This window comes from Vidua macroura, chromosome 9, assembly GCF_024509145.1.
Source record: "Vidua macroura isolate BioBank_ID:100142 chromosome 9, ASM2450914v1, whole genome shotgun sequence".
NCBI lineage: Eukaryota > Metazoa > Chordata > Aves > Passeriformes > Viduidae > Vidua > Vidua macroura.
The window spans coordinates 5,879,034-5,904,400 of NC_071579.1; the positions used below are offsets into that span (position 1 = coordinate 5,879,034).

A 25,367-nucleotide genomic window follows, 5' to 3' on the forward strand; every position below is an offset into this window, starting at 1 on the left:
TCTCTATTAAAAATCAGCATTTGTGCAGAAATAACCATAATTTTGCTCATCCCAAAAGAGGTGGGAGAGAAAAGGTTTATATCCTCCTGCTCATTTCTTCCTTCTCTTTCCCTTCTGCCAGGCTCTTCTTTCCAGAATAATTCTGACACTTATCGAGCAGGGCCAAGGGTGTCCATCTTCTCCCCATCCCCAAGACTGCACTGTACCAAGAGAAAAGCAGGGAAGGAGAGTGTCCCTCTCTCCTGACCTCTTGGGAAAGGTTTTAGTGGCTCCAGGGATGCTTCCCCTGGGCAAGGCACAGTGAGGCTGAGCTGGAGAGTTGATGGCTTTTTCTAACTTTGTATGAAAGATCATGAAGCACAGGGAAGAGGGGAATAAAGCCACCAACAGCCAAGCAGAAGTGACAGGCAGAGGCAAGAGATATTCCATGGAGATAAAGCAGTGCAAGAGGAAAGGAGCTGGATGAGCTCAGTTCCCAAGTTCTTTGAGAGAGGCACCTCAGGATATGTCCACCCCAAGGAACAGGGCTTGATTCAGCTCCCAGAAAAACTGCACCTTTTCCAATTAATGTGCATTTCATTTATTCTGCATGATTTATTTCTCTCCAAGACACCAGCCCTGTGACAGTATTTTATGTTACATCACTTTGGGAAAAAATCTAGCTACTTTATCGTTCCAATCTCAGCTCACACACACAAGAGCTTCTGTCTCACCACCAGCAATTGCAGCAAACCTCAGTAACAACTTTTAAAAATGGCTTGTTTCTGAGCTAAAATAGCCCAAATTCCCTGTCCAAAAGCATCCACAGGGCTTTCTGAAAAGACTCAGCTCTTCTGCAATATGCAGAAGAACTGCTGACCTGTGGGAGAGCTGCTAGCCCCAGGGATGCGCTGGAGGGTCCTCCTGTGTCCCCACCAGTGTGAGGTGGAAGAAGGGGTCACACACACCCTGAGGTCACCCTGCCAGGTGCTGCTCTCAAACCTCGTCGTGTTCTTTGCACTCCCTGGTAGATCTGGTGCCGGGAACGGAGTATGGCATCGGGATTTCAGCCGTGATGGACAGCCAGCAGAGTGTGCCAGCGACCATGAATGCCAGGACGGGTGAGTTTGGCCCCACTGCCTGCTCCAAGCAGAGCAGGCTGCTATGGCTCAGATGCCGCCACAGGACAGTCTGTGCATGGGGACAAAGCTCTGCACCAACCCTCTCCCACAGAGCTTGACAGCCCCCGGGACCTCCTGGTGACAGCCTCCACTGAGACATCCATCTCATTGGCTTGGACCAAAGCCACGGGTCCCATCGACCACTACCGCATCACCTTCACCCCTGCCTCAGGAATGGCCTCTGAAGTGACAGTGTCCCGGGACGAGTCACAGCTCACCCTCTCTGAGCTGGAGCCTGGGACAGAGTACACCATCTCCATCATCGCCGAGAGGGGACGGCAGCAAAGCCTGGAGGCCACGGTGGATGCCTTCACAGGTACAGAAACACAAGCTGGGATAGGGGCAAGGGCACAGACCTTGTTGGCATCTCTGCCAGACCACTGCATACCTGGCATGAAAGCCCTTGAGGTGGTGATGGGGATGACAGCTAGGGTCAATGTGTACACACAGGAGCAGTTGACCTCAAAAGAAGGATGGCCCTACCAAGGTGGTGGCACAATCCCTTTGGCCAGCAGCACTGAACACACTTACTTTGCTGGACAAGACAGAATTGGGGAAAACACACAGCCCTCTGTTGTCCTCTGTGGTCAGGGTGGCCTCTGTGTCCATAAGAAGCAGCAATGAAGCCATGTGGACCTCACAAGGACCTCTGGCTGAAAAGTCTGCAGTCATGAAGTGCAGGAAAGATATACCATCTGCAGTGGGACAGTTCCATCACCCACCATATGGGTCTGGGATGGAGGATGTTTGCAGGTGGAGCTGAGAAAAGCACCATTTTCCACCTCCTGGATCTGCTGGTTGATCCCAGCAGTTTCAGATCAATGGAGAGCCCAGATCTTCAGCTTTGCCACCTCTTTTAAGTATTTCCCATACAAGCACTGGGAAAAGCATGCAGGTAAGGATCTGCAGACGGTTGGGATTGCATCTTTCCTCTCCATCTTCCAGGTGTTCGGCCCATCTCACAGCTGCACTTCTCCCAGCTGACATCCTCCAGTGTGAATGTCACATGGAGTGACCCATCCCCTCCAGCAGACCGCCTCATCCTCACCTACAGCCCCCGGGATGAGGAGGAGGAGGCACAGCAGGTCACACTCGATGGCACCCGCAGGCACACCAGCCTGACAGGCTTGCAGCCATCCACTGAGTACCTGGTGTCCCTGGTGGCCGTGCACGGCACCATCAGCTCTGAGCCTGTCGTGGGCTCCATCACAACAGGTACCACGGGACACCCCCCACCAGGCACGGGACAGCAGTGGGAGGGCAGGCAGGGGCATGGGGAGTGGACCTGCCTCCCACAGCTTTTCTTTGTGCTCCATCTCACCAGGGATTGATGCACCAAAGGACCTCAGGGTGGGCAACGTCACCCAGGAGTCCATGATGGTCTACTGGAGTGCTCCTATCACTGCCTTTGACCACTATAGGATATCCTACCGTGCTGCCGAAGGTAACGGGCCACACCCCTCCTGTTCATGCCCTGAGCTCACAGCTGCCAACCCTCCCTCCATCCGCTGGCCCAAGCAAACCACGAGGTCATCCTCACCCAGGCAGCATCTCAGTGCCTTGGGCAAAGCGACCAATGACTGGGATTGGCTCCAGGGCAGAGGATGGGGTGACAGGGATGAGGATGGGAGGATGACTGCAGCCAGCTTGGCACAGAGGGGCGCACAGAATGGCTGTCAGCAGTGTGCCCTCCTCAGAGATGGTTAAATTCAGGGCTCAATCCTGAAATCCAAGCTCCCTCATCTGCTTTGACTACTCCATCTCCCTCAGCCCTAATTTTGTCAATGATGCTGAAAGGCCAGGCCACCACAGTGATGGGCACACAGGAGTGCACCTGCAGGCACAAAACCCAGTTACCTCCAGTGTCTGTGGAACTGTCCTCCCCTCCCAAGCCCTTCCTGAGCCCCAGGGATGGGGCCAGCCATGATGTCAAAGCTCTTGGCTCCATCTCTGCAGGAAGGACAGAGAGCATGGCCATCTCCAGGGATGCCACCGAGTACACCCTCCTGGACCTGCAGCCTGCCACCAAGTATGAGATTGGGGTGAAGAGCGTGCGGGGCCGGGAGGAGAGCGAGCTGGCCTCCATCACTGCATACACAGGTGGGAAGGAGCTTTTGGTGGGCAGGGAACAATCAAACAGTGTCAGGTCCAGCCCTGCCCAGGGCTGGCAGTCCCTGCTTGCACTAATATTCCATTGACTGAGAGCAAGCTGAACCTCACACCAGCCAGACGCAAGCTGGAGATGATAAGCAGGGCTCACAACGGCTCAGTGTGGGCTTTTGAAGTATGTCTCAGCAAAGTTTATCCCAAATATGCATGGGTACTCATGGGTAAAAGCGATAAACCTGTGTACCAGGCACAGTGAAGCCAGAAACATGATGCTGGGCAATCATGACAACCTTTCCTAAACAGAGTACAGATTTCCAGAAATAATCCCTAGGGAAGCCCTGTCACAAACAGCATCTGCTGCAAGAATAAAACCTTCTGCTATCCCCAGACTCCTCAAAGCCTAAAGAAAACCCCTAACAAGCCAGACTGGGCATCTAGAAAAGAGTGGAAGAGCAGCCCAGGTAGCAGAGTAATACAAGCTATGACATCTCTGCATTCCAGCTTGGGCAGCACTAACTCCTGTGCAGGCACACGTGTCTGGGCAGCAGGGCAGGACATAGAGCGACATGCCACAAGAAGCCCTTCCAGTTCATAGTCCAGTCTCCTAATGCCTCTGACTCTCTGGATCTCTCCCCCATGCAGCCATGGATGTCCCTCTGGGGGTCACAGCCACCAACATCACTCCCACTGAGGCGCTGCTGCAGTGGAACCCGCCGCTGTCGGAGGTGGAAAGCTATGTCCTCATCCTCACACGTCGTGCAGGTACACCGGGGCACTGTTTCAGCTCACCTCAACTTCTCTCCCATCCCAAAGCCCAGGGCTCAGTGGGAGCGCTTCACAGAGGGAGTAGGGAAGGAGCCCTTGCCTTGGGTTTTACAGGGATTGTGGGAAAAATTAGACCACCCTTCAGACTGAACCACTACACCTCAGAGCACCACTACAGCTCAGCTGCTGCACAGTACCTTATGGTGTTTCAGCAGTACAAGTGCTTTTTTTCATGAGGTCATATCCAGAGACACATTTTGGAGAACCACCTTGAATATCTACGCTAAGTCATCCCTTTTTGCTTACAGTTGCAGGAGAAACAATTCTCGTGGATGGAGACAACCAGGAGTACCAGCTGACCAACCTGCTGCCCAGTACCACCTACACAGTGTCTATGTATGCCACCAGCGGGCCTCTCACCAGCCAGACCATCAGCACCAACTTCACTACTCGTACGTACAATCACTTCCCTCACTCCTCATCCCTAGCCATGCACCCACCCCAGGAAAAGCAGCCAGCAAGGCTGAGCCAAAGCTTTTGTTACATAGCGAGAGTGTAGAGATAGCCACATGACAAAAGGATACAAACACCAATCCCAAATACAAGTGCAGGGCACAACACAAGAACACAATTTTAATCATCAAGCCTCAACCATTATTTTCATTCTTTCAACATCCATCCATCCATCCCTTTCTTTCAGTGATTTCCCCTGGCTGTGGTTTCCCTGACCAGGTCCTTTTTTCACCCAAGGACATAGTCCAGAAGAACATGACAACCCATTTTGCTCACAAACAGCTTGACAGGTCCCATAGCACGTGAATTTCACAGCTGTTACCCTTAAGATGGCACACAGGTAGAGGAGGACTTCTAGAGGGTTTGTAGAGCTCTGTTCAAGACCGGGGATGGGTGATGAGGTCTTGAAACTGAGGGTGAGGATGGACTTTGGGCCACAGCTCAGTGCTGCAAGGTTGAATCCCAGTGTACTGAGTTGGGAAGTAGTGCCTAGGTGGTTGCGTGTGAGAAATTGCACTTCCCTGTGTTCCTATCCATCCACTCTTACAGTTTTGGATCCTCCAGCAAATCTGACAGCCAGTGAAGTCACACGACGGAGCGCCCTGCTGTCCTGGGTTCCTCCCGTGGGAGAGATCGAGAATTACATCATGACCTACAGGTCCACTGATGGCAGCCGGAAGGTGAGTGAGTGAGTCCTCACACCAAAGAGGCTCATTAAGTCAGGGAATAATAAGACCATGTTAAAATAAGCAGGGGAAGCCAAACAAAGCAAAAGAACAGTACTCACTGGCTCAGGGAGGCCAGAAGGGCAGACACTACTTCCTGCTAAGCAGGATGATAGGAAAAAGCAATAAAAGATTGCCTAAGGTAAAATGTTGATGCACACCTACTGGTCTGGGCATAGAGGGGTTACCTGGAAAGATTGGAGGAACAGGGGCAATTCACAACTTGTGAAAAACAAGCAAACTGAGGCAGGAGAATATAATTCTGCAGAGATGCTAAAAATGCCATTTGCCCTTCCTGCAAAAAGGGAGATAGGCACAGACAGCTAATTAATTCTGCAATACAATACATTTGATTGTTTAATGAGTGTATCCACATCTGCCTGACTGGAGGAGCTGCAACAAACACTATCAAAAATACGTCATGGCAAATAGTCTGATTTCCTTTGCTGGTGTGATTGGCTTGCAGCAGCCAGAGGATAATAGCTTTGCAAAAGGGGTCTGATAATGCTGTGTGGCACTGGCCAACAACCAGAAAAATTAACATGACAGGAATCAACAGAGTCAAAACTGGCAGATAAGCAGGTTTGGCCAGCTCTATTTCTTGCACTGCTTGGACAATCAGTCATGTCTTGTACCGAGGGCACACAGGTCCCAACAGACCCAGCTGACAGAGGACACAGACTGCAAACATTTAAATCCATCTCCAAACCAGGTTGCCTTCCCCCACCCAAACCATTCTGAAATGTTGGCTATATTGACTGATCTCATGTTCACTCAGTCCAGGGGTCTAAACAATCATGCAATGCTCCTCAGCCAGGCTCCAAGGGCTGCAGTAGTTTGTGCCTTGCCTTCCCTTCCCTCCTCACTTGCTCTTTAGGCTCCCCATCGCTTTTCTCATCTGTTGCTCTTGGTGTCTGCCTCCTTCTGGGACCCATGTACAGGAGCTGATTGTGGATGCTGAGGACACGTGGATCCGTCTGGAGGGGCTTTCTGAGACCACGGAGTACACGGTGCACCTGCAAGCTGCCCAAAATGCCATGCGGAGCGGCCTCATCTCAACCACCTTCACCACAGGTGAGGTCTCACACTGCATCTGCTCAGACATGTGCTCAGATATGCCACATATCATGCTGGAAGGAATGGACTGCTCTTAGGGACCTTCCCTCCTCAGGCAGCATTCCTTCATGATCCAAAGAGGGGTATTTACAATGCCATGACCCACAGTGCTGCTTCACTACAAAAAGTTAATGGCTGAAGGAGTTATGATTCAAACACAACACCCAGCCCAGGGCAAGGGGATTTGCGCTTCAGACCAGGAACCATCTATCTTTGCCTTGCCTATGTCCATCCTCAAGTGCATAAACAGAGGAAAAAATACCCACTAAAATCAGCAACACATATCAACAGGTATGCTCCTGGGAGAGGACCCAGCCAGTGTCTCCATGCTGTGGACATAATCTGATTGCTCACAAATATCAAAGAATCATAGAATACCTTCGGTTTGAAAGAATCTTTAAAGGTCATCTAGTTCAATCCCCCTGCAGCAAGCAGGGTCATCTTCAACTTGATCAGGTTGCTCAGAGCCCTGTTGAATTTGACCTTGAAAGTTTTCAGGGTTGGGGTATCCCTGGAAATATCAAGCAGGTGCATCTCCATGACCACTAGTGGAATCACAGACAGCAGAGCCAGCACTTTATCTAATTGCATTATTCCTCCCCACTCTCATTCTAGAGCATTCACAATCCACTAAGGCACTAAAGTAATGGGAATGGTTTTGTTTTGAAATCAAAAGGTGGGCACCCACAGTCACCACAACCCTCACAGACAGAATACTCACTCTTCCAAGAATGAAGCTTGCATGACAATGTCACCATTGCTCCCATTCTCTGCAGCCATTCATAACAGAAGTTATGAAAAGCAAATTGTCCCTCATCCTCTTTGAAAAGCATGGCTAGGCCAGGGCAATTACAGACAGCATGCATCTTGTTCAGGGCTGAAGCCAATCATGTTTTTCCTGGGCATCAACAGCGCTGAGAAGTCTCAAGATGATGTCCACCAAAATTCCTCCCATCTGTGCTGCCAGTTCAATTAGGAAAGTTTTCTTTGAATCTGCTGTGGATACACTTCCCCATCTCAGTTACATGCAAAGGGCCCTTCACCTGCTTTTAAGAGATAACAGAAACTGTTTACATCAACAAAAGAAGAAATTACTTCTCTAATACATCTACAAAAGATGCTTTCCAGTTGTTTTTGCCTCTTACACATGTGTGTAAAGCCAGTACAATTCAGGTAGGTTATAGAAAAATACATGTAATCTTTGAATCTGCTTGGGAGTCAGGGATGAAGCTGCATGGGGGTGACTTCTCAGATGGGATAAAGCAGCAGAAACCCACGTATGTCAGGCAAGGAGAGCACCTTTTCCATCAAACAGAAATGTCAGACCTCAGCAACGTGAGTCCCCACTGTCAGCTGATACAGCATCTAACACATTTAACTTGCTTTGAAGATTAAGATAGTCATTAGCAACAAGTCAGTTTCTCCCCACTTACCCCAATATTGATGAGACAGAAGCAACCAGGAGCTATCACCAAGGCAATGCAATCCATGGATAGCATCTCTCATCAAAGCATCCAGATCTGCATTTCAGTTTACTCTGGCAATGCATCAAGGCACTTTGAAGAGAACAAGGACTTGTCTTTAAGGACAAAAAATAAAAAAACATAAAGAAAGCCAGCCAGGCTTAATTTAAATTGTTTTGCTTCCTTCTGCTTACAGTACACATCCCGGGGTTCTTCTATTCCCCCTGACATATTAATAGCTCAGCCTCTTTTGTTTCATGTTTGCATAAGGTTCTTGGGGAATTGTATACAGATGAGACAAAAGGAAGAAACAGATACAGTATTTATAATTTATAGTGGTTTGAAATGTTTTTCAAGGTCTCCTTGGCTCTTAAAGATAGGAATATAAATTAAGAAACAAGCAATCTCCACAGAGCTCAGGGGAGCCCAAAGTGGCTGTTGTTGTTGAAGTTTTCATTATTGGATACTATAAAATACAAACAATGTCTCACCAGGTTGTGCTACAGACCATGAAGATGGGGAGAAAAAAGAGGGGATCTTCAACATTTGGACACAGCAGTGACTTCCAAGTCTTCTGGTCACAAGGTGGAGGGGAATACACCCAAGTGAGAAGGAACAGACAAGGCTTGTGCCTTGGTCCTATGGGGCACTACACAGCTGTGATGGACACACACAGCATAGATCGCACACCTCATACCTTCTCAGCTTGTTACAGAGACGTCCTTGAAAACCACATTCACATTTCCAGCTCTGCACTCATTTATTCCATCATCCATCTGTACCAACACCAAAGAAAAAGATGTATTTCCCTATTTTGTCTTAAATAAGAAAAAGTGGTTCCCAGAGTTGACATTCCAATACTGCCAGAATAATTGTCATAATTAAGACTCTCCTAAACTCTGACCACAAAATAATATGTTTCCTCATTAGTGAACACCTGTACCACAGTCACACAGCCCACGCTACCTACCTCTAGCATCTCACACAGCCTCATTCCTGCTCAGCTTGCAAGTGACAATTAGCTCAGCATAAGTCCACCATCATTTCAAAGGGCATGGAGAATCAGGAGAATCCCCCTGGAATGAGTACTGTTATAAAATTTGATTGGAGCTGGCAATCCTGAGAGGAGAACAGGTTTTTGGTATTTTCACAGCTGTCTAAATATGCTGGTGACAGCTTAAACCCCAGGGTTTCAGAAAGATGGTGCAGAATGATGGTCCAAGAAGTGACATCCCTCATAATTCACTGTGATGTTACCATGCACCCTTCCAGCATAAGACATATGGAAGAATAATTAATATATGCACACATTTTTTTTCCAGTAAGTCCTCTGAGGTCGACGGCAGATATAAAGTCTCACCATCTCATGGAATGCAGAAGCCAAGATAGACTTTTCTTGGATTGTAACTAGTGGAGCCTGAGGCATGGGGAAAAGGTGTCTCTTTGCTTGAATGTTACCTTTTTATTTTATTTTATTTTGCAGGAGGACGTGTCTTTGCTAACCCTCAGGACTGTGCCCAGCACCTGATGAATGGAGACACGCTGAGCGGGGTCTACACCATTTCCATCAACGGGGACCTCAGCCAGCGGGTGCCCGTGTACTGCGACATGACCACCGACGGAGGCGGCTGGATTGTGAGTATCCATGTAGCTGTCGTGCATGCTGTCTCCACCACAAAGTAACTGAGCCCCTACCAGCAAAGCACAGGAATGACAGCAGGCTCAGCCTCACACGCTTCATATCGCACGCCACAGGGAATGGCCCACGCTCCGGTAATAATAGTTACACTTGGAGAAATGCCCTTTGATTTATTTGGCATGTTTGCAGTTCTTCTGGAGAGCATAATCTGTGAGTGAAGCTGATTTATTGTTCTAGAAATTAAATTAATGGCTGGTAGCTTTCACGGGGAATGATTCACACTGCCTGCAGAAGGAGGGTGTCAAGCGTCACCCCAGTTGAGTCTGCACAGGAGAACTTTAGAAACAAATGCCTGTTTGAGCTGCACAAACGCTGCTTGTCTTGATGTAGATGGACTGACAGTGTAAGTAAATAATGTCATGGAGCTTTGATCTTATTCATGTTGAACTCTTACACACATTGCGCAAAACCCTTCTAGATGTATAGTCAAAACCAAAAAAACATGGGCTTCCTCAAATGCTGATTTCTAGCCAGTAAATTTCCCTCTCACTCTGCTTCAGAGCATCCCCTTGGATATCACAGAATTAGCCATCTCAAAGCAGAATTACATGCTAGAAAACCAGAGGCGCCAGTTAAAGTACTGTACTAGTTAAAGCAGAAACCTTGAAGGCCAATTCCTTCCTATTCTACCATTGATTTGCTTTGGACATTATCTAATATCTCTTTTGTTTCTACACCTGCACATGAATTAATTGAACGGCTGCAATTAACACTAATTGGATGGGCATTGCAATTTTTTCCCCTGAAAGGCACAACGGAAAGAAAAATTATTATCTTTACCATGTGTGTCCAAAGCCTGGCAAAGCTGTTTCTCATCTCCATCATTATGATTTTCCCCCGGTCTTCCTCCACATCAGGTCTTCCAGCGGCGGCAGAACGGGCTGACCGATTTCTTCCGGAAATGGGCAGATTACCGGGTTGGCTTTGGAAACTTGGAGGATGAGTTTTGGCTGGGTATGACCTTCCCTGCTTACTTTTCATTGATGTGTCAAACCTAAATTCTGTAAGCACTGTGTCAGCTGTTGGCTCCTTGCCTTTCACCACATTCCTCTACATTCTCCCTCAGACAATTTTCCTTCTGTTCATTCCCTGCCCTTCACTTTAGGAACTCATGCAGAGGCACACCACATAAAGGCATGCTGTGAAGGTTAGCAAGTCCCTAGTTTGCTCTCTAGGAGAGAAGGAGGGTATGTATGCTGTCAGTTTTCATGGACCAAAACACATCGTTGTCCATGGGATGACTACAGGCTGCACTGGTGGCCAGAAAGTCAGCTGTCCAATGAAAGCGGGAAAGGAGTGACTGGGAGACAGCACAGCTCTGAAATTTAGTGTGCTCCTTCAAAACCTGAACATGAGCCAAAGGGACCTGCAGCATAGACACACTCTGGCTTGTATGGGAGCTTAACTACATAAGTAGCACCAGGGCTCAACAGCTGAATGTTCCAAGCTTCAGCAGCATGAAGAAATCTGAAGGTGGGCCTTGAACCCTCTGCTCACAGACACAGGGAAGTGAAGCTGTAGTGGGGACAGAGAGCCCAGACCCCAGCAATGCCAGGAGACACACAGACTCACCACAGGTGCTGCTGCTCTTTGATTCCTCTCCTTGCTCCCAGTTCCCACTACTGTTTTATTTGCCTAGAGCTTTCCTTGTTTGTTCACGGAGCGGATCTGGGAACCAGGTCTCACTGGGTGTTTCGCTGTCTCGACAGGCTTGGACAACATCCACAAGATCACGTCCCAAGGGCGCTACGAGCTGCGAATAGACATGAGGGATGGTCAGGAGGCAGCATACGCCTACTATGACAAGTTCTCCATTGGCGACTCCCGGAGCCTCTACAAACTGCGCATCGGGGAATACAACGGCACTTCAGGTACAGCCTCGTTGCTAGCAAGGATCTTGGGAAATCCTGTGACTGGTTGGTCCAAGACTGCAAAGGAAATCCCAACATGAAATCTCACTTGTCTAGAGTGGTGAGACAAAAACCCATAGTCCTTTCTGCCTTCCTGCAGTCCATGGTGTAAACCAGGCTGATAAATCCTAAGGACACGGAATTTTCCATTGGGGATTAGATATTTAATATCAGAGACATTGCTGTTCAAATAACCAGGTCAGCTATCAGAGGTGACATCTCACTTGGCAATAGCCACAGCTGGCTATTGATGTCGTGCTGGAGGCTGTATTTATTGCCTTTCCACAGCTATGGAAAAATCTGAAATCCTTACGTCATTTCCTCACGTAAAGGCCAAACACTGCCCAGTTTTGCAAGGACACTGTCACACCTGCTTACTTGGTTAATTCAGAAGAGTTAGAGAGAGTGTTAGAGAGGAATTAGAGTTCAGAAGAGAGTGGGTGCTAGAGGGAGGGCACAGGGGACCTCTTCCTCAAGAAGGGAGAAAGAGTACAACTGTAGCCCCTTCATCTGGGATGAGCATGCCCAGTGCAAGCCTCCATAATGGAACTTCTACCATGTACTAGGTGGAACCCCACAACATACCCAAAATGCAGGAATTTCTCTATTCAATACCAGTTAGTTGGCACTGGAAGAGAGGTGACAGGAATCTTGATGGTGTGCAACAAAGCACTTGCTCTAACCTCAAATCCCAAGGCACAAAGCACCCAACCTACTGCCAAGGATGGCACTAATAGGGTCATACAGACATGATTCTGTCCCCTTTGCCATGCAAACTCTGCTTCCAGCCATCCAGCCAAGGAGCTTCTGCTCCACCTTGAGCTAAGGGAGCCAGGGCTCAACAAATGGTTCATTGCCAAGAGGTTTTCTAATAAGTCTCTCCATGGCTGGATTGCACACAGCCAGCATGGGTCCACTTCATATGTCCTTAGGGATTACCAAGGAGCATATTTAGAATGTCTCCTGTAAGTACATCACTCAAGTCACCACATTTTACTCTGGCTTTTCTTTCACACAAAAGCAGCTGTCTAGTTATCCAGTGAGGATGAAGTTAGAGGTTTTGGTGGAATAAGACATCACACACCTCCCAAAAAACTTCTTTCCCTTATCCAAAGAGAGAAAAGGTGGCCAAGCATCTTGGTTCAAGAAATGAATGTTTGGTCTCCTTTGAGAGAAAAAGCTCCCTTTGGCTAACAGGAAAGGAGGAGGCTGAAAGCATCCTGAAGTTATATAGCAGAGCCAAACCTTGGGAAATCAGGGATGCCAAAATCTGGGATTGAATTAATTTCTGAAACACTGAAATTCAGATCCAAGCACATATCAAAGCACTTTATCTGACAAAGCCAAGAAGTCTCTAAGATTTGCTATGGTCTGCCCTGATCCTAAACAGACAGCAGAGGACCTCAGATGAACCAGCTGTGAACAATTCCAGTTAATGCTATCAGACTGTCAGCTGTTTGAGCCATCGATTGGAATGGTTACCACAAAACCAGAATATCCTAATTTCCTTGTGAAAAGACCGATAATTCAGACTCCATCATCTTTAATGGCATCTCTTTCCACAGGAGACTCCCTCACCTATCACCAGGGACGCCCCTTCTCCACCAAGGACAGGGACAACGATGTTGCTGTGACAAACTGTGCCATGTCCTACAAAGGGGCCTGGTGGTACAAGAACTGCCACCGCACCAACCTCAATGGCAAGTACGGAGAGTCCCGGCACAGTCAGGTAAGGGCAGAGCTGGCCTGAAACCCTCTGGAGTTTCTTCCAGGGGAACATGTCAGCAAGCCTAGGTTAGTGCTGGGACTGTGTGCACCAGGGTCAGAACTGGTGGCATGACCCCACACAAGCTGGAGTAAAGGGAGCCACCTTCAGGACTTTGTGCCTCCCACATGCTGCCATAGGAATTTGCTGTAGTGTGTTAGACTAAAAAAATTACCTATATGAAATTTGATCAGCCTTTGAGCAGTGGGAAAAAAAACCAATCAAGCCATAGAAGCAGGGGAGTTGCTTGCTCCTGCTATAGTAAGTTTTTTCCTTCTGGTTTCTCTACACCAATCAACCTTGTGTCCTTCTTCTCCCACTCTAGTTTCTTGTTAGGGTCTTTCCTTACCCTCTCCCTTTCTCTCCCTCCTGCCAGGGAATTAACTGGTACCATTGGAAAGGCCACGAGTTCTCCATCCCCTTTGTGGAAATGAAGATGCGACCTTACAACCACCGTAACATCTCTGGGAGGAAGAGACGGTCCCTACAGCTCTGAGCCAGCTGAATCCCTCCTGCCTCCCACCACCTGACCTTTTCTGTCATTTGTTTGTATTTTATAATATGAAAAGGGAAAAAAAATACTACTCGTCTGAGATAGCAACCTGCCCCTCACAAGTGCTGGAGGGAACCATGGCACAAGGAAAGGCCATGGGAAAGGAAAGACCTCATTGCTTTGCATCTGTCCCAGAGAAATACCAAATTTCCAGTCTCCCTATCCTAGTACTCTGGCCCTTAACATGAGAAGAAAGAGACAGATTTTTTGATATTTTTTTAAAAGACATAGAAATCCTGAGCAAACCCTGTTAGAAATGTTTGTCATGGGGCTTGTGGCAGAAACTTTCCCCACAGGTACCTTGGTGTGGCCATTTCCAGCCCAGTCATGGCCAGGGACGCCTGTCCTCTCCCTGCCTCCCTGTCCCCTCCTGGCAGGGAGGTCCCAAGCTTCTTGCCATCCTCTAGACACCAATTCTTCCAGCAGGCAGAGGCCCATCTCTCCCCTACGTGCAGGCTCTGGACACATGAGGACTAAGTGAGGATGAGCAAAGGCTCATCCCATCCCCAGTTTTCACAGGAGGGCTTGGCAAATATCTGCATATGTAGGCAAACTCCAGAATGTCCATAGCTCATGTGTTGGTCCCACCACAAAGCCATCCTCGTGTGCATGAGGTGTATGGGAATAAGAACTACTCCACCAGCCCCAACCTTCATTATCCACTCCTCCAAGCTGAACTTGGCCTGCTTCAGGTCCATGACATCTGCCTGGGTTATGCTGAACTTGATGGAGAAGAAAGGATGTAACTTAGAAGACTTGGGAGAAAAATCCCTACTTGTGATCCTGAAATCTAGGACCCACTTCCTCTGTTTATTTCTACATTCCATCATGCTCTCTCTCACTGAGGTCACTGGTCCCAAACACAAGAGTCTCAGAGGAGGAGCAGCAATAAAAAGATATCACACAACTGCAGCCCAGCCTGAATCCAGCAGCTGTCACAGCTCAGGTGCTCCTGTTCATGGCCCTCCACGCACACAGGGAATTATGGCAATGCAGCTAAGGGAAGAGAAGTGCAAGCTGAGGAATGCCCATTTCCTTCCTTCTCCTACACCATCCCTCTTCAATGACATCACAAGAGGGATACAAATCTCAGTGCCTTGGTATTGCCAGCTCTCCAACAGGAAATCAAGTGTTTCCCCTCCTGGAAGGGATTCCATTTGGATTTGGAGCACTTCAAGGCCCTTGGAAGAATTAATAACTTCGCTCTTCCCACCCTTAGCTTCTCCTGTCTCAAGGAAGATGGACCCTTTGGATAGCTCTGACCGTGTCCTGTTGTCATTGTCCCCACCTCCACAAAGCCCAAATGACCACCATGCTCAAGTCACTCCTCTCCAAGGACTCTGATCAATGCTGGGCATTGTCACTGAACTCATCCCTGTATCCAAGGACAATGCAGCTCATCACTGGATTTGCAGCCAAAGGAACATTATGAATGCTAAACACTGCTATCTGGTTTTATCACACTGAAGCTGCTTTGTCTCAAAAACATCTTTCAGATGGCAACATAAAGGCATCTTTGCAGTAGCTTATAATTCAGGCCAGTGTATCTTTCATGGTCAAACTCCTTAATGTTCTGACATTACTCACAATGGCTGCAGAGCTGAAGAAGAGCCTTAAATGGGAAACATAACCTCCTTCTCCATGGCACATACTGGCACATGAAATCACAGCCAACGCTGAGGTCAAGATTAGATACAGGGCCCAGTCCTTCATGTGGTCAGCTTACAAGCCGACCTGGAGATAGGATGCTCAGCAACATCTCATATGTAAATGAGGTGTCCCTTCTTACTTCCCCTTGGCATCAAATCAGGCAAGAAGTCAACCAGTTGAGGAACAGGTGAGTCAGAGGCTGCAGATGATGGGATCTCTTGCAGGACATGGCTGCTGTCACAGATGGCGGCATGTCACACCTCTTGAACACCCAAGCCTGCTTTAAGGCCCAAAAGCCAACAAAAAGCAGCAAATGGAACTGATTAAAGCCTAAGAAGGCTTTTAGTAGACCAGCAGAGTAAATTTTTCTCCAAATCATCAAGAATTTGTAGGAAGAAATATCCCAACAAAAGCTGTAACAGAGCAGCAGTTATAACCAGCAGAGATTGGCAGTGGATGGTGCTGTTTTCTTACCTACCCAGGTGAAAGGAAGAGATGTCAGTGGAAACATACACTTATCATTCACAGTCAAGTGAAAGGCAAGAAACCTCTCTTTTCAAAAGTAAGACTCAAACAGAAAGTTTGAAAAAAAAAAATTCAAAGTTTGCCAAGCTTTTCTAGGATGTTCAAAAGAATATCCTCAAAAAGGCTGATTATTCTGTAAACAGGTTTACTGTTTGCATAGTCAGGTATGAAATTGGACAATATCCAATCTTTCAGTGCTATTATACATCAGTGCTGGTCCCAGACCTCTCATGTGATACCAGGATGTCGCCTTTCCATGGCATTGGTGGAAGACAGTTGCTACAATCTTTTGAAGGAAAGATTTCTATGCATCATGGTTTTCTCCTGGTGATAACCCAACCCAAGCCCAGGCACACAACCAGCAATGATGACCCAGTCATTCGGGCCATTGTCCCCTGTTCACATTGTCCATAAACAAGATACAATTGCCTAGAAAGTTATTTTTCTATATTGCCTTAATTTTTTTTTTTTTTTTTTTTGGACAAATCTCCTGCCAGTAAATTTGTGCTTAATGTTGATGCTACAGAAGGCCCCATGATTAAGTAGTTTCTTTCTCACCCTCCATCACTGGATGGGCTAGTTCATTCTCCAGCTAGACCAGGTTTGGCCCTGGAATTCCCAGAAAACAAGTCTGGATCAGGTGCAGTGCTCATCTGGAGAGACCTTGGCTTCAGCATGTGAACTACCACTGGGCTCTGGTGGCTCCACTGCCATTCTGGGTTTGTGTGGCACAGGCTTGTTCCAGAGCCCAAAAGGAGCATGAGGCTGTTACCCAAACCAAAAAATCCACTGCAAGATGCCATTTCATGTAACAGGAAGCAGCACATCAAATCCTTCACACAGCAGAACACCGTGTGTGCCCATGACCCTTGCAGCCTTTCAAAGCTACTTCTTATTTTTAACCGCAAAATCCTAGAGGGAAACACAAAGGGACTTTCATCTCTTGCCCAATTTCCCTCTGTTTCCATTCTCCAAGCCCACCTTCCCCCTGCACACTGCACTGAAACATAACCAAAGAAAACAGGAGTCCTGAAAGGAAAAGCTGCTTTTAGTAAAGTGATAGCATCTCTAAATGAATTATTTCAAGAAGGAGAGAGGCCAGGCTCTCCCCAAGGATAGCTGGGTTTTGGTAGAAAGGTATTGGGACAGTATCCACACAAAGGTGGGGGAGAAGTCTGCTTCTACTCCTTATCTTTGCATTACTTTACTCTCCCAAATTTGCCCTAAACCAGGCCACATGGGCATCTCAAAGATTAGTAGCAGCCTAAATGCCCTCTTGCCTCCTTCCTAGAGGGATGCTTATCCCAGGTGAAGTGTCCAGGTGTGGAAGGCACAGCTCATGCCACCTTCACTCCCAGTGATGCAGCTGGTGAGGGCTCAGTCAGCAGTGTCCCCATGCCCACAACAGGCTCAGAGCAACTTGACAAGATACAGCAGGAGCCAAAGTACCCTCCTGGTGCCTCACCTCCACCTGAGCTCATGACCTTCATCCCAGCTCAGAGCTGCCCTCCTGCTGTGTCCCCACCATCACATCTGGGGGTGACCACGCACCCCCTATCCTGTGCCCCCGAGACATGCCCACAAATTTTGACTTTATCAAACACTGCCAGCAATGAACTCTCATCCCAATAAAACCCTTTAATTCATGCTTACATCCACTAACAAAGGGTTCTGTTCTGGGGCCAAACAAGAAGCCCATCCCTGTTTCTGCCAGCCAAGCGCCCTGGGATGGCCATAAAACCCAACAGAGTCCCCTGGGGACCACCAGCACCTGCAGGGTCACCTTCCCCTTTCCTAAAATCCTGATGGTGGTGGCAGCTCCTTGCCCCTTCCAGAGGGGAAATGTGGGGTAAGTGGGAAGGAAAGGTCCTTCCCTTGAGAGATCCTGATGCCTAGACCCGCCTCAATACCCAGCCTGCAGTTCTTCAGATGTCAGTGGCTTCTCAGAAGGATGGTGACACAAAGACCTAAACAAACAAACAAGCAGCCCCCTGTATATACAGGTGTTATCCTGGAAATGTTCTTAATATGTTAAAAGAAGTTTAAAAACATAAATAAGAAGGGAGAACAGAGGCAACGAAATGCCTTGAATGGGTTCTAATCAACTCAAACACAAACCACTGCAACCAAATGAGGGGGAAAAGAAAAGTAAACAAATGCATAAATAAAATCTATAATATAAATAAATAATATATTAAACAACCCTCCCCACCCTGTAATGAAAATGTAGCTTGGAGAATGGGATCAACGCTTGTTAACCATTGTTAACTGGTATTTTTAGTCCTGACCGCTCTTAGGCTATGTATAGTTCCTTTTTTTAATGCATTTTCTATACATTAATAAAAGATACTGAAGGAGTGAGCTGTGTGCCTGTCTGGGAGTGGGGTGGGACCAGGGTCCTCGTACATCCAAGCCCAGCAACATTTCAGCCCCAACCTCATGCCAAGAAGGATCCCCTATCCCTGATCTTTGGTTACCCCATGGGAGGAGCATGGGGGGCTTAGCATGGATTCATATTCAAACCTAGAGAAACAGAGCAGCTGATAGACCTAGCACATGCAATGTAATAAAAAAACAGCGGGAGGAAGTTTTGGGGCAGCCCAGCTTTGGCTGGTGACCCCATGTAGGTGTTCAAGACCAGGTTGGAAAAAGCCAAGAGCAACCTCATCCAACCCCAGGGCTGCCTTGGTCAGAAAGTGGGACCAGAGATTCCCAAGTCCCCCCCTGCCCAGCTATGCTGTTAAAATAAATAGCAATAATGTGGCCATGAAATCGGGTCAGCACAGTCGGTCCATTAACCACAGGAAGGCAGAGAGCTGGGACTTGGCCTCAGCCCAGCACAAGACATTTTGCTAATAAATTTAGCTGCTCTCATGAGCTACAGAGGCTCTTGGCTCTGCAATTTGCAGCCAGAGAAAGCAAAGCTGTGGTATGAATGCTTGGGAGCAAAGGGAAACAACCCCAAAATCTTCAGTGAAAACCATTTTCCTGATTTAAACAGCAATCTGTTCCCAACATGATGGAAACACCACCAAAAAAACAGATTGGAAGCCTCGGTCCATCAGAATATACTCCCAGTGGGAAACAACAACAACAAAAAATACCCCAAACAAAACCCCAGCACAGATTAGCAAAAATCTCTAGGATGAATATGAACTTCAGGCGATTTTGAAATTCTTCTCTTATTTCACAAGAAGACTTTACCCAAACCTATTTGTTTAAAGTTTTCACATTTGACACATAGCCAGACAGTATGAGAAAGCTCGAAAGAAGCTCTTCCGCCAGACCACTTCAATATTTTCTAAATTTGACTTTGTAGAGACAAAACAGGGGAGTTTTCTTGGTGGCAGCTTCTCAACTTCTCTTTCTTGCTCGGATTTATGAGACAAAATAGGAAGTTTGTGAGAGAGGGGATGTCCCACCTTGGTCATGACCCTTAGTGCACCAAAAGCAAAGCACAAAGCCTGATAGACTTGACTGTCTGGGATAAATGAACTCTTTCTGTGTCTGAAGGCAGTTAGTGCCATGGAAGACCCTTCATGCAAGGCCTGTGCATGGAGGAGCTGAGGGATGGAGATGTGTTTGGGACGAGGAGGAAGGGTTACCTGTGCTGGTACTTGTCATCCCAGTCTCACTGTGCTTGGCCAAGCAGTTGTCTGTCACAGCTGAGACTGCCACAATACACAGAGTATCACCACAGAATTTTGGAAGGCTTCAAGCATCAGCCCTTCTTGTTCTTTAGCCTAACCTTTTCTACCCTCATGTTCATGGACTGCACCTGTGTGCCCTCTGCTCCCTTTGTGGTTGGTCAGTGCACCTGGGCACTCCATGGCTCATTGCTGTCAGTGCTGCTCACCTGTTTCTCACAGCTGTAGCCCATTAGGGGTGAGGCTCGGCAGCCTCCCAATTACCACAAACTGTGTGCCTACAATTGCCCAGGATGTTTTATTTATGGTTTCTAAGGGAAGGGCAACATCTTCCACTGTGCACCCTCACTCAGCATGTCTGGGGTCAAGTGAGGCCCCCAGGGCCTCCACTTACTGCAGAGAACCCCCCAGAAAGTTCACCTGGAGGAAACACAGTCTTCCTATTGCAAAAACCAATAACAAGAGGCAGGTGTCTATCAGTCAGAGGTTGGTACCTAGAGAAGGCAGGTGGCAGGCACATGGGGAGCTGCAGCATCCCTCTGGATCATAACCACCTCCCAAAATCACAGTCAAGGCCAACTCCATGTTTCAGATGGGATGAGAAGTGAGTGATGGCTGGTAAAAGCCCTTTTCTAAATGCTACAAGTTTCAATTGAAGCCAGGGAAGTGTTTTGCCCCATCACAATAAACGCTGGGGAGCTCCTGCCCTATCACATGTGCTCACCACCCTCATCACTCTGGCCCCTCTGTCCTTGCACAGCTCAGAGCCATCACCATAATCTAGACATGGTCCTACATGTGGTGGGATCTCATATTTCCAGGCACTCCAAGAAGCATGCCTTCCCAGGCATGCCACACTCCTCTTCAGGCACTTCCAGCCACCACAGCTCCCCCATCTGCACTTTATACAGAGATATTTCATCACAGCCCTCTTACCAAAGTCCCCTTTTTGCATGAGTGATGCTCAGGAACTTTGTTCCAACAGTAAACATCAGGAGGGTGTACAAAGGTCCTCAGCAGGGACCCTGGGCACCCATCCCAAACCCAGAGCTCAAGCAACACATTTCAACCACACATCCTGCAGCCTCAGCCCAAAAAACCCATGAAGGAAATGCTGGTCCAGGAGCACAGAGTGTGGCAGGAGGAGGTGCAATGCCTCCAGAGCAAGGCTGGAGCAGGCTGATGAAAGGGCAGCTTTGTGCCATAGATTCACAGCTGCTTTATTGCTTAGGAGATGTGATTTTTATAGCACCATCTTCAACATTCTCAGATTTTAATTCCCCCTCATAAGATGGCATGTGTTCATCATCCCTTTTAAAACTCTCATTCCCATCTTTGTATTTTAACTCCTGGGGCTACAGGCTCTAATGTTTAGTTATATAGAGTGTAAAAAATTATAAATTATCTCTTTTCATCAAATCTAAATGCAGGGATTTTAAATTTTATTATTTAAATTTTATTGATGTGTCCCTTTTTCCTGGGATGAGGAATGCTGTGAATAGCAGCCTCCAGGCTTATCCCCCTTCCCTGTGATATAGCCAGCAATTTTTCTGCTTGCAACTTGTTTCAACAATCCACAAATGGATTGGGAAGGACCTTAAAAGATCATCTAGTTCCCACCCCTCTGCCATGGGTAGGGACACCTTCCACTATCCCAGGTGGCTCCAAGCCCTGTCCAGCCTGGCCTTGGACACTTCCAGGGATCCAGGGGCAGCCACAGCTTCTCTGGGCAACCTGTGCCAGGGCCATACCATGCTCACAGGGAAGAATTTCTTCCAATATCCCTTCTAACCCTGCCCTCTGTCAGTGTGAACCCATCCTGCTCTTGTCTTTATAGCAGCACTTCTCTCCCTTCCCTGTATTCTTGTGCTGCTTTCTGCTGTCAGTAGGAATATCAAAGGATGCAGCAATCCTGCAGCAGCTTCTCCCAGCAGCATGTCTAATCCTCTTGCTCCCACCCAGGTTATCTCCCTGGCATTGCTCCTCCACAGGGAGCAGGGCCTGGCGCGGCTGCTGACCAGCAGAGCAGAGCACACAAGGGTGTGGTGGGGACACAAACCGCCTCTGTTCACCACAACAGGCCTTTGTCCCCGTGCTGTCCCCTGCACTTGTCGATGTCACAATAAAAGAGGGGGTTGAAGGAAGTAACTCTGCTAATGAGTTATGAGAAAAATCCTCCTTAAAAGCAAGAGATGGAGTGGGATGAGGTAGGAAATCATCCCTCTAAGAATTTTAGAAGGTGATGGAAATGAGCTCCTGGGAGAGGAGCAGCAGAGGGGATGGGGCTGGAGGAGCATCAGGGCAGCACTGTTCTCCCACTCCTGGGGACAGTGTCTGTCCCTGCTCCTGGCCCAATGTCCCCTGGCTGCACCCAAGTCAGGCCAAAACCAGATGGAATCTCCCTGTTTACCCCTTGGATTGGTTCCTCAGTCACAACTGCACCCTCTGCTGCCTCTGCCCCCTGAGGAGCACTTTGCCCCTCAAAATACAGGAGCCTGCTCTCCCTCGCAGAGGGGCAGAAAGAGGTAAAACACCCCCAGAGGAAAGGTCATGGTTGTTTTTTCCCCTCTTTCACCCACGACAATTTGCATTTCTCTCTCGGTTCCCTCCCGGCGGGTGGGTGAGTTCCCAACAAGCTGCCCTGCCCCAGCCCTGACACCCAGCTGCATCCTCCCCATGGAGCCCCTGGTAGCAAACAAGACGAGGAGCAGGAAGACTTTGAAGTGTGAAGAACAAAGGTCAGATAGTCCCACCCCCAGGCAGGAGCTAAGCCCCAAGGGCAGCACAGAACATTCCAATGGCTCCAATACCACCAGCCAAAATCCTCATGTGATCCTGAGCCAAGGGACATCAGCTCACCACAAATCTCCAGGAACAGCTTCCCCCATGGGAGTGGCTTATGGAGAGGAACAAATAATGAAAATAATCAAAATACTACTATTAATTTGGCATCTGCATATCATTAAAAAGCCGGATTGGCTCTCCCTGTCCCCCTCAGCTAGGCTCTGGGGGATGCCAGCACTGAGGGATTGTTCCTCAGCAGCACGGGGCTGAGCCAAAGGAATGACTGTGACAGAGGGGATGGCAAGCACAACCGGTTTTTCACCTAAAAATCAACCTTGGCAGATCAGATCCGACACCCATCCAGCATGGGAAACTGTGGGGGTGGCTGGAGGAGGCACGAGCCACTGCTTCCTACAACTGGGGGCATATGCTGCTCCTTGGGGGCCACCAGACTGTGCCCAAGTATCACTCGCCTCTCTGCCTTTGGTTCACACCTTTCACAAATCCAGCCCTGGGATGCTGCTGCTGACCCCATTTCCATGCTGGGGGAAGGAGCAACCTCATTCACCAACAGGTTTTTTTTCCCTGGATTTCCCATAACTGATCCTTGAGTGCTTCCAAAGGGGAAGGCACCACGTCACGCTGCTGGGACGCACCCAGCCCAGCACTTTCCCCACCTCCCAGTGTGTGTCCTCTCCCCCTTGCCTGCCACCAGCGCTGCCTTGTAGGATTTCCTCAGGAAGGAGCTCCTGAAGGCTCACACACACAAAACAAGCAGCTCTAAACAGCCCAAACACTGAGCTGTGCCCTGAGCAGACACATACCACCCTCCTCCTCACCTGCACACAGGTCCCTTACACCACAGCTTTCTCAACACAAGCATCCAGCAGAATTTGAGGAGGCACCTGAGGACCACCCCTCAACCCCTACCTCAGCATTCTTCTTGTCTAAGCACCAGGGAGGGGTGATCCTGCAAATCCGAGCTCATCTTGGCAAGCCCAGCTGCAAAGCCTCCCAAGTGATGGGTGGGCATGAGGCACCCCCAAAAACTCACCAGCTTTGGGGCATTTTCCCTAAGAGCAGCATTTGCCCCCATCCCTGCCTACACGGGACTTAGCCCCAGCACTTAAACACAGCACCAAAACAGCCCAAGGTGGGATCTAGGTGGGACTGGGACACCTGAGCCCAACCTACCCTCAGAGCTCCCCCTTCCTGGAGGGGACAGAGCCCAGCTGGTACCAAATGAGGAAGAGGAGGGGATGAAGCAGCTTCTCCCAGAAAAACAGTTTTGTGTTTGTCCTCCACTCATGCGTCAAGAATCACCATCTCATCCCACCCCTCCTCCTCATTTTCCTCCAAAGCCAGAAAATCCATTGCTGCTTCTAAATACCAAGAGCTGCTATTTTTATCCAGACCACGGCCAGGGCGTGCGTTATTTTTGGTGTTTAAACTGCAGGCTTTTTTTTGTGGGAGGGGGAGAGGGAAGGGAAAAGGCAGAAGCATGGGGGAAAAATGAGAGGAATGTTTCTCTGGGAGCAGAGTTTTCCATTGCTTACTTTAAGCCAGACTAGTGTCTGCAAATAGAAATCACCACCAGAGAGCAGAGGAAGCAGCTGGGAAAGAAAGGTGTGATCATGTCTGCAGTCACTCTACCACTCCCACCATACCGAGAAAACCCCAAATAAACTGACTCTGGGTACCAGCTGGGTGTTATCAAGGAGCAAAGCTCACAGTTGTGTAACAAGGTAAACTGGTAATAAAATTAGATTAATACAATCAAACAAGGGGGAGGCAAGAGAGTGTTTCTATCTTCAGCATGAAATTAGTAACATTTTCAAAATCAAATTAGGGGTTGAGGGGGTCTTAGGAGGAAATTGAAGTTATCAGGGTGCTTTTTGGCAGGGGAAAGGCTTTGATACAGCACGGAAATAAGGATTTTGGGAAGGATGGATGGAGAACAGGAGCTGGAGGTGGGATTTTATTTCCAGCTGGTCCGAGGCCTGGGCTCAAACTGACATCCCATGAGGTGACAGGAGCTTGCCTGGCATAGGCTCACTCAGTTTCTGTGCTTGAGGGGCACCAGCAAGCAGGGAGACAATCTGGAGCTGCAGTGATTCATTAGCAGCTGAGTCACGGCTTCCTCTCGCCCATTAAAGTTTCTGAGAAACAAAGCACGATTCCTTGGATCCCAGATATGCTGTGTGCCAAACAAAACGAGGAGGTGGCAGGTTCAAAATCCCTGCAAATGAACCATTTTTCATGCCACAAGGGAGGGAGTCTTGGCACACCTTGCTGCAGGAGACATCCACAGGGTCAAGCATCACATGCTGTTGAAATTCAAAACATCTCCTATAGACCACTATGGAATTTGAGCTGGAGTTGGAAAGGATCTTTACAGGTCAGCTGTGGGGAGGAGGATGCTGGCTTAGAGCAGGGGACTGATTATATTTGTATATTCTTGCATTAATTCTCAATTTCTTAAAGTCTATGTGAAGCTTTCCAGCTCAGATTAATGGCATCACCACCCTCGATGGCATCAAGACTCCTTCACAAGCAGCAGCACCCCAAGACATCAGCATTAGCAGTGCCCACCACCTCTGCCACATCACCACAGCACTCCTGCCTGAAGCCAAGAGGCTGCCAAAGCACCGTGTTCAGGGGGACCCCTGAAAATCCAGGGAAGGTGCAAGGCCAGCAGCTCCTCCCTTGTCAAGGCCTCTGCCAAATTAAATTAGTGATATGGAAGTGTGGAGCCTCAGTGAGGCTGTTTGCCCAGGGAATGAAGCAAATATCCCAGGTGCCAGGGAGAGGCTGAGCTTTCACATTCCCAGGCTCAAGGAGAGGCACCCTGAAGCCTAACACTTTCAAATATGCTCACCCTCGGAGAGCTCTGATAATAAATATTTTTAATCAATAATAAATATTATAAATAATTAGAATATTATAAATAATAGTTTTAGTTAGAGGGATTGTGGCAAAGGTA

General features: G+C 48.3%; 1 protein-coding gene across 1 annotated transcript in view; it reads left to right on the forward strand.

The window, feature by feature from the left end:
• TNR (tenascin R) overlaps nucleotides 1–18,311 on the forward strand; it is a 32,638-nt gene extending 14,327 nt beyond the window's left edge. Inside the window, exons 8-21 of the mRNA XM_053984797.1 lie at nucleotides 1,011–1,100; nucleotides 1,213–1,476; nucleotides 2,106–2,375; nucleotides 2,485–2,604; nucleotides 3,117–3,260; nucleotides 3,912–4,031; nucleotides 4,343–4,486; nucleotides 5,097–5,227; nucleotides 6,214–6,346; nucleotides 9,335–9,486; nucleotides 10,408–10,504; nucleotides 11,260–11,421; nucleotides 13,026–13,189; nucleotides 13,602–18,311. Of these exons, the coding sequence (XP_053840772.1) occupies nucleotides 1,011–1,100; nucleotides 1,213–1,476; nucleotides 2,106–2,375; nucleotides 2,485–2,604; nucleotides 3,117–3,260; nucleotides 3,912–4,031; nucleotides 4,343–4,486; nucleotides 5,097–5,227; nucleotides 6,214–6,346; nucleotides 9,335–9,486; nucleotides 10,408–10,504; nucleotides 11,260–11,421; nucleotides 13,026–13,189; nucleotides 13,602–13,721 (2,111 nt within the window). The 3' untranslated portion in view covers nucleotides 13,722–18,311. The remainder of the gene's footprint in view (nucleotides 1–1,010; nucleotides 1,101–1,212; nucleotides 1,477–2,105; nucleotides 2,376–2,484; nucleotides 2,605–3,116; nucleotides 3,261–3,911; nucleotides 4,032–4,342; nucleotides 4,487–5,096; nucleotides 5,228–6,213; nucleotides 6,347–9,334; nucleotides 9,487–10,407; nucleotides 10,505–11,259; nucleotides 11,422–13,025; nucleotides 13,190–13,601) is intronic.
• The last annotated feature ends 7,056 nt before the right edge of the window (nucleotides 18,312–25,367 follow it).